At 43.8% G+C, this 15,523-nt stretch overlaps 1 protein-coding gene across 3 annotated transcripts in view; it reads right to left on the bottom strand.

Annotated features, from left to right (window-relative positions):
* Positions 1–1,545: 1,545 nt before the first annotated feature.
* ClC-b (chloride channel protein 7) overlaps positions 1,546–15,523 on the bottom strand; it is a 49,613-nt gene continuing 35,635 nt past the window's right edge. The window contains exons 19-23 of one of the 3 annotated variants that reach the window (XM_084604364.1): positions 15,182–15,265; positions 12,261–12,350; positions 11,349–11,432; positions 8,170–8,250; positions 1,546–3,149 (exon numbers count right to left, since the gene is read on the bottom strand). In XM_084604364.1, coding sequence (XP_084460490.1) covers positions 3,051–3,149; positions 8,170–8,250; positions 11,349–11,432; positions 12,261–12,350; positions 15,182–15,265 — 438 coding nt within the window. In that variant the 3' untranslated portion in view covers positions 1,546–3,050. Of the gene's footprint in view, positions 3,150–8,169; positions 8,251–11,348; positions 11,433–12,260; positions 12,351–13,601; positions 13,897–15,181; positions 15,266–15,523 lie in introns of those variants that run through there. The other 2 variants (XM_084604365.1, XM_084604366.1) reach the window with 2 other exon arrangements.

Here is a 15,523-nt window from a genome sequence, read left to right as displayed (position 1 = left end):
GAATGCACTCAAGTACAGACGCAGCCGTGCCTCGTGCTGCATAGACTAGACCCATCTCTCTCTTTCACAGAGGCATTGGGGATATGGCCAGTGACAATAGCTTTCAGCCCGAACTGGAAAACTAGGCAGAGAGATATTTCTTCACGCAAGCTCGCGAAAATTCCTTCGACTGAAATTTTTATACTTATTGTTTAACCATAAACTTGGAATAGATTCTTCACCGTACCTGCTAGTATCGAACACCAGACAAACCCGACACTCTCACCCCCTTTCTCTTACCCCGTACTTTGCTAAGACTAGGTTATTTCAACACTCTTTCTTTCCGCAGACCATCAGTGATTAGAATAACTTGCCAGCTACCTGCCTACAGTCTCTTGACCTGATTTATGACCATGTTTAGCTTTGGTTATGCTGTGCCATTATCTTTTTCATTTACCGCTGTTTGTGCTTTGTTCTGTTCGCATCTTGGTATTATTGCTCACTCGTAATAACTTGTTTGTAATCCACTCCTGCTTGGGCCTCACGGCCTGCAGTATGTACTAAATAAAATAAATAAAAAAATAAGCTAAAGTTGAACAGGTTTGATGTGCCTGTCTAAAAAGCCCGGCTAAACAGAGCATTCAATAACCACACTACAAATGGTCATAATGATGGCATTGTACATGAAAATTCAAGAAATCAAATCCCCAGAAGACGGCAGCTTAACCGCATTCTATATTACTATGGTGGTCACAGTTGCCTTTCTGCGCACCCTAACTTTTTATTTCACGACCACGAGCAACAAAGGACTGTGATCATTAGGTGTGACACACTACAGCCTGATATAATAGGTAAGTGAAGCTTATGGTATCTAAGCAGCAAAATTTGCAAATTAGAGTCTTTCTAGCACCACCAAGTATTGCGCTGTGATGAGAAACTTAGCACAAATTACGACAGAGGAGGCTCGCGAACCATGTTTTACATGCTTGTGGCACTCTTACAAGCAACACATTCTCCTGCCTCGCAAAGCTTTCATCACTGACCCTTCATCCACCCGAAGGTTGCACACCTCTTAGCTCTCGTATAATATATCACAATATTCCCAACCAGATTCGAGGCACCTGAGCAGGCTTGCACCAGTTTAGCTTCCTGCTTTCAGCTTAATGCGTTCATGAAAGAATGATGGAACATGGTCACTTTTGCTCTGCTGTGGAGAGCACAAATTCCTCAACAGCGACAATGGCATAAACTACCATAAATTTCTTAGGCACAAGAACATTCGCGACATTTAGGTAGAAACTGTCCACCGTGCCGACAGCAAGCACGATGTCTGCATGTGCTGGGAACGTGTCTAGTGTCACAGTGTTATGAAATATGAATTGAATTTTGCCTCACACAGCCCCAGACCCCCACAAGAACACCTACCTTAAAAAGAGGGCATCTTTGTAAAGGCTGAATTTGGGATCTCCTTCTTAGAATGAGGAACCAAAACTTTGCTTTGTATCTAAGCAACATAAAACAATAACACTCCACAAATTCTCCTGATTAAAGAGTAGCAAGTTTAAATAACATGCTGTAAATAGAGAATATTTATGCAAAAGAAAGAGGGTACAGAGTATACAAAAATCAGTGATGTAGAACTGTGGATTCAAATGTACAGAAAAGGCACTCTCTTTTCAAAGAATGCTAGAATCAATATACAAAAAACATTACAGACAAACACAAAAGGCAAGCAGCTATTAAGGCTTTCTGGCCAAGTCAACAATCAAAAGACCGAAAACTCGGCAAATTCCACATGTTCTACAAAAAGACGATGCAAAGCAATAAGAATACATCTTTTTAGAAAAGGTGGCTCAACACGTTCACGACTGCAAAGTGCACTGTACATGAGTAGCAGCCATTGGCCCGCATGCATCTCCACATCACGCTGATGTATTTTATGCATACAAAATGACAGAACGGCAAAGGTTAGAAAATACACATAATTTTTGTTCACATTGTCAGGTTAGTGCTTACAGCACTGCTTGTCTCACCCTAGTTTTGTCAATTAGATGACTTTATTAATGCTTCGATTGCGAACACTTTAGAGAAGACAAATTACATACAAGGTGTAATAGCCCATAATAATTAAATGAGGAAAACTGTAGCTACAACCATTGCACAACTCGCGCACAATTTGTCGCCAGTTGAAATTCAAGATGCAGAAATGAAATTATGGAATCTACTGTACATACTATACTGAATGAACCAAAAGTCAGAGTAAAATACATTTTAACTTTACAACCTTGAGGAACTGAAGCATGAAATGCCAAGTAGACCTAAATTATGTGCATTAGGCAAGAGACTAGAGTGCTGTCTATATGACAGCAGAGATTTTCTCTCTGTTTGCTAGTCGATACATTTCATGCTACACAAATTAATTTCCTGAATGACAGGATGGCCAAACAGTGCCACCAAAAAACTAAACTGCATCATTTTTAGGTGACCTGTAGTGGCTGTCAGGGTTTAAAAATCTGACATTAGCAACATAACTTTACAACACTATATATACACATCGCCTTAACAACATTGCAACCTGAGAGCACGAAACTTCACACAGTGCGCAGAACAGTTGCTACCATAGAACCGATTGCATTATGGTTGAATCCTGTATACAACTCTATTAGCAAACAGCAGAAGTAAAGGTGCCATAAGAACTATAGCCACTCCATCGTATCCTAACTAAAACTTCCACAAATGGCGCAAAAACAATGAGTAGTGTGCATTTATAGTAACATGCACTCTTCGTGTGACAGTATACAGGCATACAGTGCCTGCAAAGTGGTTAAAAAAATGTATGAGTGTTATCAAAAATAAGCTGTGTGTTCTCCACAAGTCAAGTCCTTAATCTCTTTAAAACCTGCAACACATTTCCAACAACCGGGGCGTGATGAATGCGCAGAATTTGACTCGCCGATTGCATTGTACGCGCTATGAAGTGCATTCCTTCTGCCCACTGTGACAAGTGAGCCGCAAACCATACGATTGGTGTGATCGGCCTGAGAGGAAGACTGTGAGCCAGCAGAGTATATTCAGCCATGAGACACATGCAGCTCTTCCATGCCAAGCTGGCCGTAGTGGCTCGTCATGCGATACCGGGCCAGGTCCTTTCGGGTGACTATGCCGACAACCTGAAATTGTGTGAAATTGACAATGAACATTTTCCAAAACTGCAAATTGTGAGGTTTAATGTTTCACCCGTACACTAGAGGGGCGCCTTATAATGCGGAGCTCCAGATTAATTTTGCTGACCTCGGGTATGCAGCCTTCAAATCCACACATTTTGAGAATGGACACAGAGAGAAACAGATGAGGACGAGTACAACTCCCAAATTACTCAGTAAAAACAGTATGCCCTTAACGCAACACTGCTAGAACCAGCTTTAGTTTACAAACATGGGAGTGTTGAGCAGTATCACCACTACCTTGCATGGTAAGCGGCGCTGCAGTCGAACCAGGAATCAGCATTCTGGAAGCGCACATAAGAGTTGAAGCGTTGATTTGCCATGAATCTAAGAGACTCTAGGAATAGTGCAAATTACCTATTTCTACCGCTTCCTTCTTTTATTTTTGTTTTCATGTAGTTCCCCGTGGTGAGTTACAGAATCCAAAAATGGGGCACCGTGGTGTACAGTAAACTAAACACTGCACCTATAACAAAACTGAAAAAGATATTATAACGCGAATCACTTTATAACCCTGTCCACAGGTTCATTCTGAGATTATGCATGTGTCTATATGCTAGAGACGTTTGTTTAAGGCCCCTCTTATGCAATACTACTATTTACCGTCAGTCGATGGTTGATGTGCAGACTGGGACCGTCACTCTCCGGAAATGCAAGGCAGTGCATGGTGTAACGAGGTAAGTGCAACAGCTTAAAGGGGGGAACAAGCAAAAACGCACACAAGCGCTCTCGCATACTTTTTTCTGTCCTCTCTTCCATCCACCTTCAAGCAGTCATGCTAACTTCTTCAAAGCAAAATGCAATATCAACCTGTCCCGTGGCATGCTCTCCAGAGCATGAAGTGAATGTATGCAGGTTTTGGCCTGTTTTAACGCGGTAGTGTTAAATGTCCGATTCACCTAAAATCCACCGTTGGCATTGGCGTTGTGAGCGAAAAATTATGAGCATAGCAACGGCAGGCAGTAGCTAGCAGCTGACATGGCTGAGCCCTAACTGGACATGGGGTCGCCTGACATAACGTTTAGCAGGAGCTACCAGCTCGGGCCTCCCCTTTCACATGGGAGGGTGACATCAGGATCAGCTTGCCAGGACCCTTGCATTCCCGTTACTACTCAACAATGCAGGCACCCTCATACAGCTTGGTTAGAGCGGGGCGTTATATGTTATGTGGGCTGGTAGCCTACGCTCTCTTGTCATACCTTTAAATAAAAGCGGAGGTTAAGTGTCCCCCATAATTGTTTTTTTTTTAAGGGCTGGTACACTTTCCGTATATTTCAAACCGTGCGGCTGTGAAAATCTCTGGAAAAACCGGAAAACTGCAAGTGTAAGCCCAAGACTGCAGGAAGCCAAGGTTTGCAAATTTGTGTCATTTTCTTTGTAAATACAGCATTTTGTGCTTCTTTCTGTTTATTTATGGTGAGAAGCCAATGCCACAATTAATGGAGTCAGCTTGTCAGAAAGCTTCACGCCACTAGGCTTTCAGCTTCCTTTTAAGCATTTCTTCCCTCCCAACTAGACACTATAAATTCTACAGTTACATTCCCTCCCTGCATGTTTGTTCTTCTGTCCCTATCCACCTCCAGCGCCACGCAGTGCCATTCCCCCTTCTGTTTTTATTGCTACGCGTATGAATAGGATGCATGTTTCCTCGGCTAAACTCCATGTTTAGGCTCATGTGAGCGCCAATGAAGCATCGTGCCCACATGTTGCACATGCCCAGCTGCACCAGTGGATACTACGAAACAGAAGGAAAAAAAAAAGCATTTCTCCTGGATTCCACGTGATTTGAAACTACGTACAGCGTAGGACTGCACGATTCCTTTATTAAATAAAACACTATCGGACAGGTTGAGTGTATTTCCCAGCAAAAGTGGCTTCATTTGTTTGTATCACACTGTATTGAAAGATGCAATTGCACTTCCACCTGTTTAATTTTTGATGTAGTGTAAACATGAATGTGTAAACAAAGATTGCCTATATGCATGGTCATTTCTGCTCTTTACCCAAGGTTAGTTAAACCAGCAAATGGCGATGGTATCAATTGATTCTGCCAAATAATATTACCGTAAGTTTCTCACGCCACTATTTTCAAGCTAAAGTATTCCAGTCACTTCATTTATCACCAAGTGTTTAAGGCCACTGCAGCTGAATTGCAACACTAGTTTCCACATCTTCTAAACGGCACACAGAAAACATGTTTCAATTCACAGGTGTGCACACAGCAGGTTTCTCAAAAGCAGCCATCTGGTGCACAATTTTTGTACAATTGCACAAAAAAATAGCCCAAACGTTTTGTTTTGACTCGTTTCAAAAACCTAGAATTGCTGCCTGCCGTAATCAACCATTATGTGCTGCACTAAAACTTCAATGTGATATTCACTGACTCAAATTCCGTACTTTCTAGGGCTACTAAATTGTACCCACAAAACTTCAATGCGATATTCACTGACTCAAATTCCGTACTTTCTACGGTTACTAAATTGTACCTACAACAAGATGCCAATTTATAAATGCATCGTTGAGCTTCCGAAGTGCTGCCTTTAGCCAACTGCATGCTGATACTGGGCCTGAACATTACATATCGCCTTTTCAAAAGCGTGCACGTGCCTTATACGAGTGAGATAAGCAAATTTAGAGTCAAGCCCACGGAGATGCTCTGACCTGAAGTACTTTAGAATGAATCGAGGCAGCCTGGTTCATTATATCATACTTGACTCGATGATTAGGCAGGTTAAATGTAGCACTGACAGCGTGTTGCCCAGCGGGTCGCCATAGACTGAGTGGGCATCAACTTTGGCTAGACAACCAGGCACAATTGTATTCCCCAAAAATGAGATTACACCGACGCTGTACAGGAAACCTCGCCGCACAGGAAAGCTGACTGCTCATGTGTAGAGCGGTGACTGGACTGAGTTTGCCGAGCTTACAACAAGGCGGATACTTCTTGCTGCAGATAATCTGTGTTGCATTGTGAAATGACTCTAAATGATTTCCTGAAATCGAGGGAAGTATAAGGAATTTCTGATGTACGCAATGTTTATAGGTAAATAGTAAATTAGTAGTGTAATTTTTTTTTTTTTTTTCAATGCATGCATTTCATCATGTGACAGAACTTTTAGACACTTGATAAAATTTAGGAATATCAGCGATTAATTTTCAGTAACATTAAAGTGCAAGCTACGAATCAGTACCTGCGAAGGCATCGTAAAAACTATGCTTAGTCGCTGTCATGTTCTGGCAAGGAATTTTGAAGGCTGAAGATTTCTTTATCATTGTAATTATTGTTAAGCTGTGACTTGGGGCGGTTCTATCATTTGCTTCCAAAACAAGCACCAGATATAAAGCTATCCTGAGAGAAATAGAGTTCATCTTATCATGTATGTGACTATAAATATGTATTTATTCCCGAACTAAACATCGGTGGTTAAGACCGTATCAAGCTATTTTACTCCCCTTGTCAGAGAGAAACAACCAGTCTGCTCAAAAGATAGCACAGACGAAAAAGGATTTTAATGATTCTATAATGGTCTACCAGTGCACGTTGATCTATGTGTATTATGTAATATTTGGTGTAACAGGTGCTGCGAGGATTTGTTTCTCAAACGTTGGAGCATTTCTCCAAAGCGAAATGTGCTCATTACCACTGATACAGATGCACAAAATCCTTCAACCAAAAAAATAAATAAATAATAATAAAAAAGAATAAATGATATGCATATATGGGTTTAACGCACCATGCGACATTGGCTATATGACAGATGACGTAGGGGCGGCCCTCGGTGTCGTCACGTGGGATTGTTTAATGTGCAGTCAAATCCCACAGCCGAGGAACACCTTTCGAAACGGCCGGGATCGAACCCCCTTTTCGAAATCAGCAGTCGAGCGCCCTACCACTGAGACACCGCAACAAAGGTTTAACAGCAAAAAAAAAAAAGAAAGAAAGAAAGAAAGGAGAAGTACTCAGACAACTCTATCGTGGATACAATATCGTGGATACCGATACAGATACAACAGCTATCATGAATACAGATACAGGATACAACTTGTGGATACAGCTCTACCGTGAATACGGCCGGGATCGAACCCCCCAGTTTTCGAAATCAACAGTCGAGTGCCTCACCGAGACACAGAGACAGAGGTTTAACAGCAGAAGGCAAAGGGTGGCTTGTTCAAACTGGATTTAGCTATGCAGCAGTCTGCAGTCGCATGTTTCAGTAGTTGCGGTATTCCAAACAGAAACGGGAATATACGGTTTTTGAGTGTTTGCATTAAATTGTATGAACGGCAGCAACCTGTTTTGCTCAGCAGCGCTTCGTTTCAGACACTGCTTGTCAGAGAATCTCAAGCGCCAAAGACCTCGACTGATGATGTCCTTTCCAGCGTGACATACTTGATATAGACAAGTATATATTTTTTAATGGAGCGTGGGGTAATAGCCTATTCACATTTCTTTTGCAAGAGGCAGATGGGTGAGCAAAAGCACACAGGAACCACGAAACAAACAAAAAGAACTCTTGTACACACTGCACGCGCGCACGCAAATTACTGCGGGCTGGCACGCGACACGAGCACGCATTCACACCGGGTAGGGTTTGCCGCTATGACGCTGGGTGGCGACTCTGCTCGATCTAAAGGCCAATTGCAGTCATTGCCTTCTCAAAATTGCTTTATTATTATTTTTTTTTTTCCCTCTTAGTTACCCCTACGACCCTTACACCTAAGAATTTATACTAATGCACGTCTTCAGCTGATTTTATTTCTCATTTGGTCACATATTTATCAACAATGTAAAAATTTACAACTTAGATACATGGGAAGTTTCACAACTTGTAATAATAAAGAGATCTGCTACCAGGTTTCATAAGTCCTCCATAAGTAAGTAAAGAAACTGTACATCCTAGTGATGGCACTGGTGAAGAGAAAATTCATCCATGCAGAGCAAGGCAACATGTCAGAGGTCACTCACCATGTTACTGCCATTGACCACCACAAGGTGCCGAAGGCCCAGTGCTCGAAACAGCTTGAAGACCCTTGTCAGTGACGCATTCTGCAGGCCGCATTTGAGAAAACAGAAGCTATTCATCTTAGCCATACGGAAGCGAAACAGTCTCATTACAGCCTCATGCTGCCTCCTAGCTTCCCTCTGCCATCGTAGAAGTATACAAGCACAACCTGTTCACAAGGCACCCATTCCACCTATAGCTGTGCAGACCTTTGAGGGAGAGAAAGGCACGATGCAGCAAAACAGGACACTGATCTCATCATTCAGGTAGTTTCCCACTCATATGAAAGGAAACAAGACTGTGTCCATACCTGGACACATTCATTATCTCAGCACATAGTGGCCATATCACACATGCCTAACTATGTGCACCTCCATCACTCCTGAATGTGGCCAATACGCCTGAGGCCTAAAGCAACGAGTGTGCCAAACAAATGAAACAGAGATGATTCAATGGCACTGCCACGATCACTGATGACTTTTTCTAGCATGAAGCCACATTGTCTCTGCTGCCTTGGGCACTTCGTGGCAGTGCCAACACTATAAAACCGCGTGACGAGGTGAACGCCAAGTCACGTTGGCCTTTGGTCCCACGTGCTCGTTTTCAATGCAGCACTAATCTCATACGAGCAAGCCGGTGTTTAGTGCTCCAGTTGTCACGCGGTGACGCCAGCATGGCTAACGGAAGGTTTGTAACAGCTCTCTTTCAGCCTGCTTCACAGTTGAAGGCAACTCAGAAATCAACTAATGCTCTAATAGATATATCGAAGTATTTTGCGATCACCTTTGGGTCGATATACCCTGGATCGACCGTAACCTACTCTTTTTCCACTGTTTTTAACCAATAGCACAACAGCAATGCTTCCATTTTAGCAAACTTTTTCGCACCTCACTTATTGTGATCCTTGCTGCAGACTCGGGAGTTTGATGGTGCACTTAATAATAAAGCAAACACCAATCAAAAGAAACCAAGAGCGATTTCATTTACCCTTCTGCATATTATGAGCCATGGTGTTCAACTTGCATTTTTTAGCTGCTAACAGCACTTGTTAACCAAGTATTGTAGATTGGCCTTACACGCACGTTTGTTAAATTATCTCTCGAGTCAACAATAATGATAACCTATTTAAGGGGAGATGCGGGTCGAAAAACGCGGGTTTTTTCGAAAATGACGAATTTTTTGTTTTTACTTGTTTTGTCAAGTTTAGTATCTCTACTTTCATGAAAATAAAAATCAAAGCTGAGTTTAAACAGGAAATGGGCTGAAATTACGTTTAAAGAGCGCACGGTGGCGGTTAAATGACCGAAAGTATGCTATCTTCGAGCGTCCCGCGGTCGGCATAGCGCAGTTGATCGCCGTTGCGGATCACGTGAGGAGATCAGCCAAGCCACATTCTCCCAATCACCACAGTTGCCCGGCGACTAAAACGCAAGCAATAATAAAAAAAGCATGCCTACGTCGCGTTTTTCGAGCGCTGCGACTGGTTTTTAAATCACGTGGTACGAATCGAGCTTCGCTATTGGCCGCCGCGCGCGTGCATGTGGCGAAGCCCACTTGCTGGCTCCATGCTACGTCGAGGTGCGTTTCCGAGTGACGATCGTTCGGCAACTTTATCTTCGTCATGGATGAAGCACAATTGAGCCGGCGCAGTCACCGAGGAGTGAAATACCGTTCTGTTCACAAATATAGAGGACGTTGGCGAAAATCGAAAGAGAAGGCTCGTCCAGTGACAACTCGACCTGTGGCAGTTAGGCCTAGTGGAACCGACGCCGATCCCTCCAGCGTTTCAGATGCCTCCGAGGAATTTGAAGCGGCGTTAGATTGTGTGAATGCCTCGGAAAAAAAAATTGGGCATTTCTAAGGTGAGGAAATAGCCTGCGATGAGGCGTCATCTGTAGTTACTGACTTGGCAGCGGTGAACGTTCTTGTGCGCGGCGCGATTTGCCCAAGCCAGCGTTCAGGACTTCCAGTATTCGGGAACCGGCCGCAAAGCGCAGACTCGCTTCGTTTCTTGAACTACTCTGTGAGAACTCTGCCTGCCCGCAATGTGTGCTTTCCACAACATACTGATTGCGGCGAGTTATGGCGTGCAGGGATGCGAGCAGAGATTGACAGCGGGAGCTAGGATGAAAGCTTCGCCGTCAACGTCAAAGCTGCTGTGGCGGCCTGTTTTATAGGAATTGGATATGAGCAGCTAGTGCGATTTTCCTCAATTATTGGACTCCACAAGCCAATGCATCATAGCTTGGCACATGCAGAGAAATAACAATGCAGAAACAAATGTCCTTGAAGCTGACTGCGGAAGCGAACGCAAATCGCCGCACACTGAAGAAAAAAAGCGCATGTCGGAGTCCACTCGCAAGGGTCATGAGGGAGCGACATATGCTGTAGGAAGTTTCTAGTGCCAGTGGCTGCTTTATGGACAATTTTCTTCTTTTGAACCAAAGTTTGATCGGAACTGAAGCTCTCTTTTTTAAATAAACATGCAATTTTAACTTCAAATGCATTTTTCTCAAAATGCAATTTTGGGCAATTTTCAGCGTTTGCCCTTCATGTTTTTGGTACTTCTGATGCTCATATCTGAATAAAATTTTGCACACATTTTCTCTGAGGTATGAGGAGTGCCATTATCTCTTTCAAGAATAAATACTGATCAAATATTTACAGAAAAAAAAAATTACCACATGGTGGTGTCTTGACAATGTAGACTTGCCAGGTTCAAATTTTTCACGTCATTAGCATACTTAATATGCACTTAATTATTAGTTTTTGGCACTCTACAGTTTATATGGATCAAAATGAGCCATCAACGATGTGTGTTTATGGAAGTTTAGTATGGCAAAGAAGGGGGGCAAAAGAGTGTATATTTTACACACTGTCACTGAACAGAACAAAAACTATGCAACTTACAATAAACCTAATTGCAGATTTGAAATCAGCATAAAAAACTGAATTATTAACCAGAGTTTCATAGCTCTAAGTCAAATATTAAAGAAAAAGTGTCTTCGAGTAGCATCTCCCCTTAAGGAATTTTCTACCTGCATTCGGAAACTAATAGAGAAACTTTGTACAGTTTAACAGAACAAGCATTGTTCTGATCTGGAAAAGTGAAGAAACAAACTGCACAAAAGGCAGCACTCACATGAGAAACCGTGTAGGCTGCCGCATTCATGAAGGGGCGGAGATCCATGTTGTACTCCCGCTCGTGCACGGAGACATGCACCTGCTGTTTCGATGAGAGAGCAAAACGCACATGCCGTAAAGTTGCGTCACAGCTGTGCCGCCAGCAAGGGACTAATCTTCACGTTCATGGTATGCGCAAATGGAGAAAAGAACAAGGGCACCACTGAACAGCACCAGCTGGACTGTTTATCTTCCTCAGCACCACCATCATCATCAGCCAGCAATTCAGGGCAAAGGCCTCTCCCAAAGATCCTGCCCTTCTACCCTTGTGGGGCACCCCCTGTGGTGCACCCTACCACTGTAGACGTTGGTAATCGCATCTTTCAGCTGTCCATTAGTTATCTATTAATCAGTAACCGCACCCCTTCCCTTCTCCACTGACTGATACAATCAAATGTAGGTTTATAAAGCCAAAATTGCGCCGGAGCTTTGTAGGCCTGTGCAAATGCTGTTTTCTGGTTCGAAGCCAACTCAAATGACCTAATTGATTATTTGTAACACTACATGAGTCACATTTTCAGGGCAAAAATTGATGGAGTCCACAGTATCAACTCTCCCTATGTTCACGTGTTTCTTAGAGCACCAAGCGGCCACAAGTATGTGCCATGATAGTCATCATCATCATCATGCCTCCAACGCTGCAGGCAGGGCTGGTACAATTGACGCTCTTGGAGATGTCTGTGTTCTGAAACAAGCATGTTGTTTTGCTTAAGTAACTTGAATACTGCTGCCTTTGTGTAGTGGGTGGGCTCAGAAGGAGTGAGCACAAGATTGCTTCTTTGTGCTTGGATGTATTTCTATCAGGGTGAGATATGAAAACAATCTCGGTCAAATTAGGGCTAGCATAGTGATTGGAAATACCCAACATTACCTGAATAGTCGGATAGCGTGGGTAGGCATCCCGGAAGTTGGAAAGGTTAAGCCTCCGATGACAGGCTCCATCGCCTTCATTCTGGAACATCTGGTGATTGAAAGAAACGAAACAGAAAGAAGTCCCATTAGTGCTATTATTGTGCATGCAATGCTGTCTGGAACGAGTCCTGGCAATTACCTCAGATGCTGCATCGTACACACATAGCATTCAGAACTGAATCTCATTATATAATTAATTTGAGGGGAACCTGCTATCTTTTCGTTAGAGCAGATTTCTTGTTATGGTGCTATGAAACCAGGCTGCTTTGCATGCCAATCAGCTTACCTGCCACACTGTACATCGAGAATAACCTAGCTGGCGTTTTGTGTGCCTCCATTGTGGGTAGTGTGGGTTGTGGGAACCTTCAAAACGTGCAATCAGTGCTGTTGTGACTGGGGCTCCAGCCAAAGTTTGGAGCAGACTCTCCAGCAGCTGAAGACAGAGACAGGTCTAGTGGACGCCGGCGTGCGGACGCCGGCGTGCGACCACTGCCAAATACGTTGAAGCGGTGGCGGTGGCAGGGGAGTGATCCTTTGTCTACTGTTGCGGTGGCCAACCCTCCCCGCCTCCCTCCCTTCAGGACGGAGATGAGCTGCCTTTCGAGCCTTAATCACCCTTGGCGTCAACGGCGACAACAGCAGGGAACCTGTCCTTGTGTTGAATGGGCCAGAGGCACGTCACCGAGCAGCCTTGACCCCGTTTGCCGAATTCTCGAAGCAGGCGGATGACCTTCTTGGAATTACGCGAGGGAAATGACCACCGCAAGCAAGCGACTGCGTGGGCTGTTTCGCCTTGGTGCAGGATCTCCATCACGAGCACAAGATCGTCATCGACACTGAAGAAGTTTGCAGCGTGGTTCCTTTGAGTACAGGCGGTGTGCCGTAACCGCAGTCTGTTTCGGACAAGAATGCAACACACTGTGATCCAAAGAGAATCTGATCTTGCTGGCAGTGCTTTGTGCAGAGACTCGTATTTCCTAGCAGTTTCCCCCACATTATTATGTTTGTGAACCTCATCCACACTTACACAAGATGGCGCAGCAGGCATCACACATTCTCCACCCTCCCCTCACATTTACACTAACCATGTGCTCTTCAGCCCCCTTCCAGGTGGCACCCACCTTCATGTACACACTCAGGTGCACGCTTCGGTATGCGTCTCGTTCAAACTTGAGCTCACAGCGCAATATTTCCGTATATTTCCGTAGGTTTGTTTCGAGCCAGCCAGCAACCAAATTTCGCAACACTGAAAGTGCAGTAAAAATTTATTTCATTATATTGGAGCTAAAAATATACAGTGTTTTATGGACATAAAGTTCTGAAAACCAAAATATTTCGTTACATCAAGGATTTCGCTACATTGAGATTTAACTGTATAAACCATTTCGTTGTAGTGAGGTTTGACTGTACAGTGGAATCTCATTGATATAATTCTCACAGGAGTTGAAAATTAAATATCCGAAAATCGTATTATCCAAAACAGGCCGCAAAAGGTTGTGAATGAAGCACATATATCATAGAACTTTTTATTACCATACTTTGAATGCCATTTCTCGCTGGATCTTTTGTTTGCCAGTGTCCGGAAGCAAGCTTTTCTGAAACTCACAAAAAAGTGTTGGAGTTTCATTGCTTAGCTCCACACATACGACAAAGCAACAAAACGGCATCTAAAGCTTGGCACTACAGTCAAACCCAGAGATATAAAACTCCAAGGGGATCGCAAAATAGTTTGGTTTGGTTTGTGAGGTTTAACGTCCCAAAGCGACTCAGGCTATGAGAGACGCCGTAGTGGAGGACTCCAGAAATTTCGACCACCTAGATATGTCAATAATTCATTATGTAAAATATGCCAAGGGATGAGCTTCTCTGTAAGCCAGAAGCGTGCATACAGTGTACCCACGCTAGTGGCGTGCTTCCTGTTGTGATATGCGTCCTGCCAGCATACTGACGGACCACCACTCACCGCAGGTGCACCTTTTCACCAGGAGCACGCACGTGCACTCGTGAGTCAAGCGTCACTTGCACCAAGCCTTGGAAAGAGGGGCCACGGGCACAAGCTCTCAACTTGGGGTATCAGGGTTCTCATTTTGAGCCGCGTGACACAAGTGCTTTTGGGGTTGGGGTTGACGCCAAAGCTGCTGCTGACGATGCCTCGAGAAAAGTCACTGCCGATCATAAGAGGTTGAATTCTGTTCCTGGTACGCTATAATCACCGCAAATAACACAGTTCAAATACAACTAGAGAACAAGCAATTTCTTCCAGGTTATGCAAAGGCAACCTTAAACCTTCGGTCAGCAAGGCTGGCTTTGCCCCGAAAAAACCAGTCCACCGAACTTCAGTTTCTCTGCATGGCAGCAGTGTGGTGTTAAAAGTAAGCATGCCAGACCGAAGGCCATTTTCAATAGGGCTCACAGTTTAACCGTTTTAACACTACCAGCAGACAGCCAAGGCTGCACAGCCAACCCGACACCGCACGCGAGAAGTAATCGTGGGGCACCATTAGGAGAAGCACCCCTTACAGGGGCACAAAGTGCAGTTCGATATATGAAATGTTCCGCTGAATAAGAGCTCGATAAAGGTGAACACCACACCTGTATTTTTCAATGACATTTTCAAGGGGATGTTCTGAGAGTTTGATATAAGCAATAACTCAATATATCTGAGATTGACTGTACAATCCTTAATAAGTACTACAGCGAAGCGCTGCTCAGTCACATTTACAGCTTACTCTTGGAAAACACTGCTGCAAAAAAGGAAAAGTCTAACTGCGATACCTGCAGAGGAGCAGACACAAACAGGAACAATCAGTGCCTTTCGTGCTTTGAGCAAAGGTTGCTGCTTTATCCACTAAGTTTAGTAGATGCTTCAAAATGTCCCACCTTGTACTGGAGGAGGACAATGAGCTGCCATCGCAGGATGATGCCCCTGAAGCGGCCAAAGGAGTGCTCATCATTGAAGTGCTCCTGCAGCAAAGAAGTGGATAGGTAGAAAAAAAAAATTACTTACAACTCTCTCATTATACATTAAATGATTGAACAGAGCCATTTCAATATTAATGTTGTATATCTCCTCAATTCATAAGCATAACCACTAGCATCCTCCTTTCTAGCAACTGTTCAGAAGCGACAAAAGTTTTCTGTCCGATGGGCTCCACTAGCACTCTTCGTTTGCACCGGCCACTTCCCCAGCAGCCGACTAATGTTTAACCCCCTGCCGAGTCG

This window comes from Amblyomma maculatum, chromosome 5, assembly GCF_055883805.1.
Source record: "Amblyomma maculatum isolate TAMU_Amacu chromosome 5, ASM5588380v1, whole genome shotgun sequence".
In the NCBI taxonomy this organism is placed as follows: Eukaryota; Metazoa; Arthropoda; class Arachnida; order Ixodida; family Ixodidae; genus Amblyomma; species Amblyomma maculatum.
Note: the sequence above shows the minus strand (reverse complement) of the source record. Positions and strands in the feature narration are given on the sequence as shown.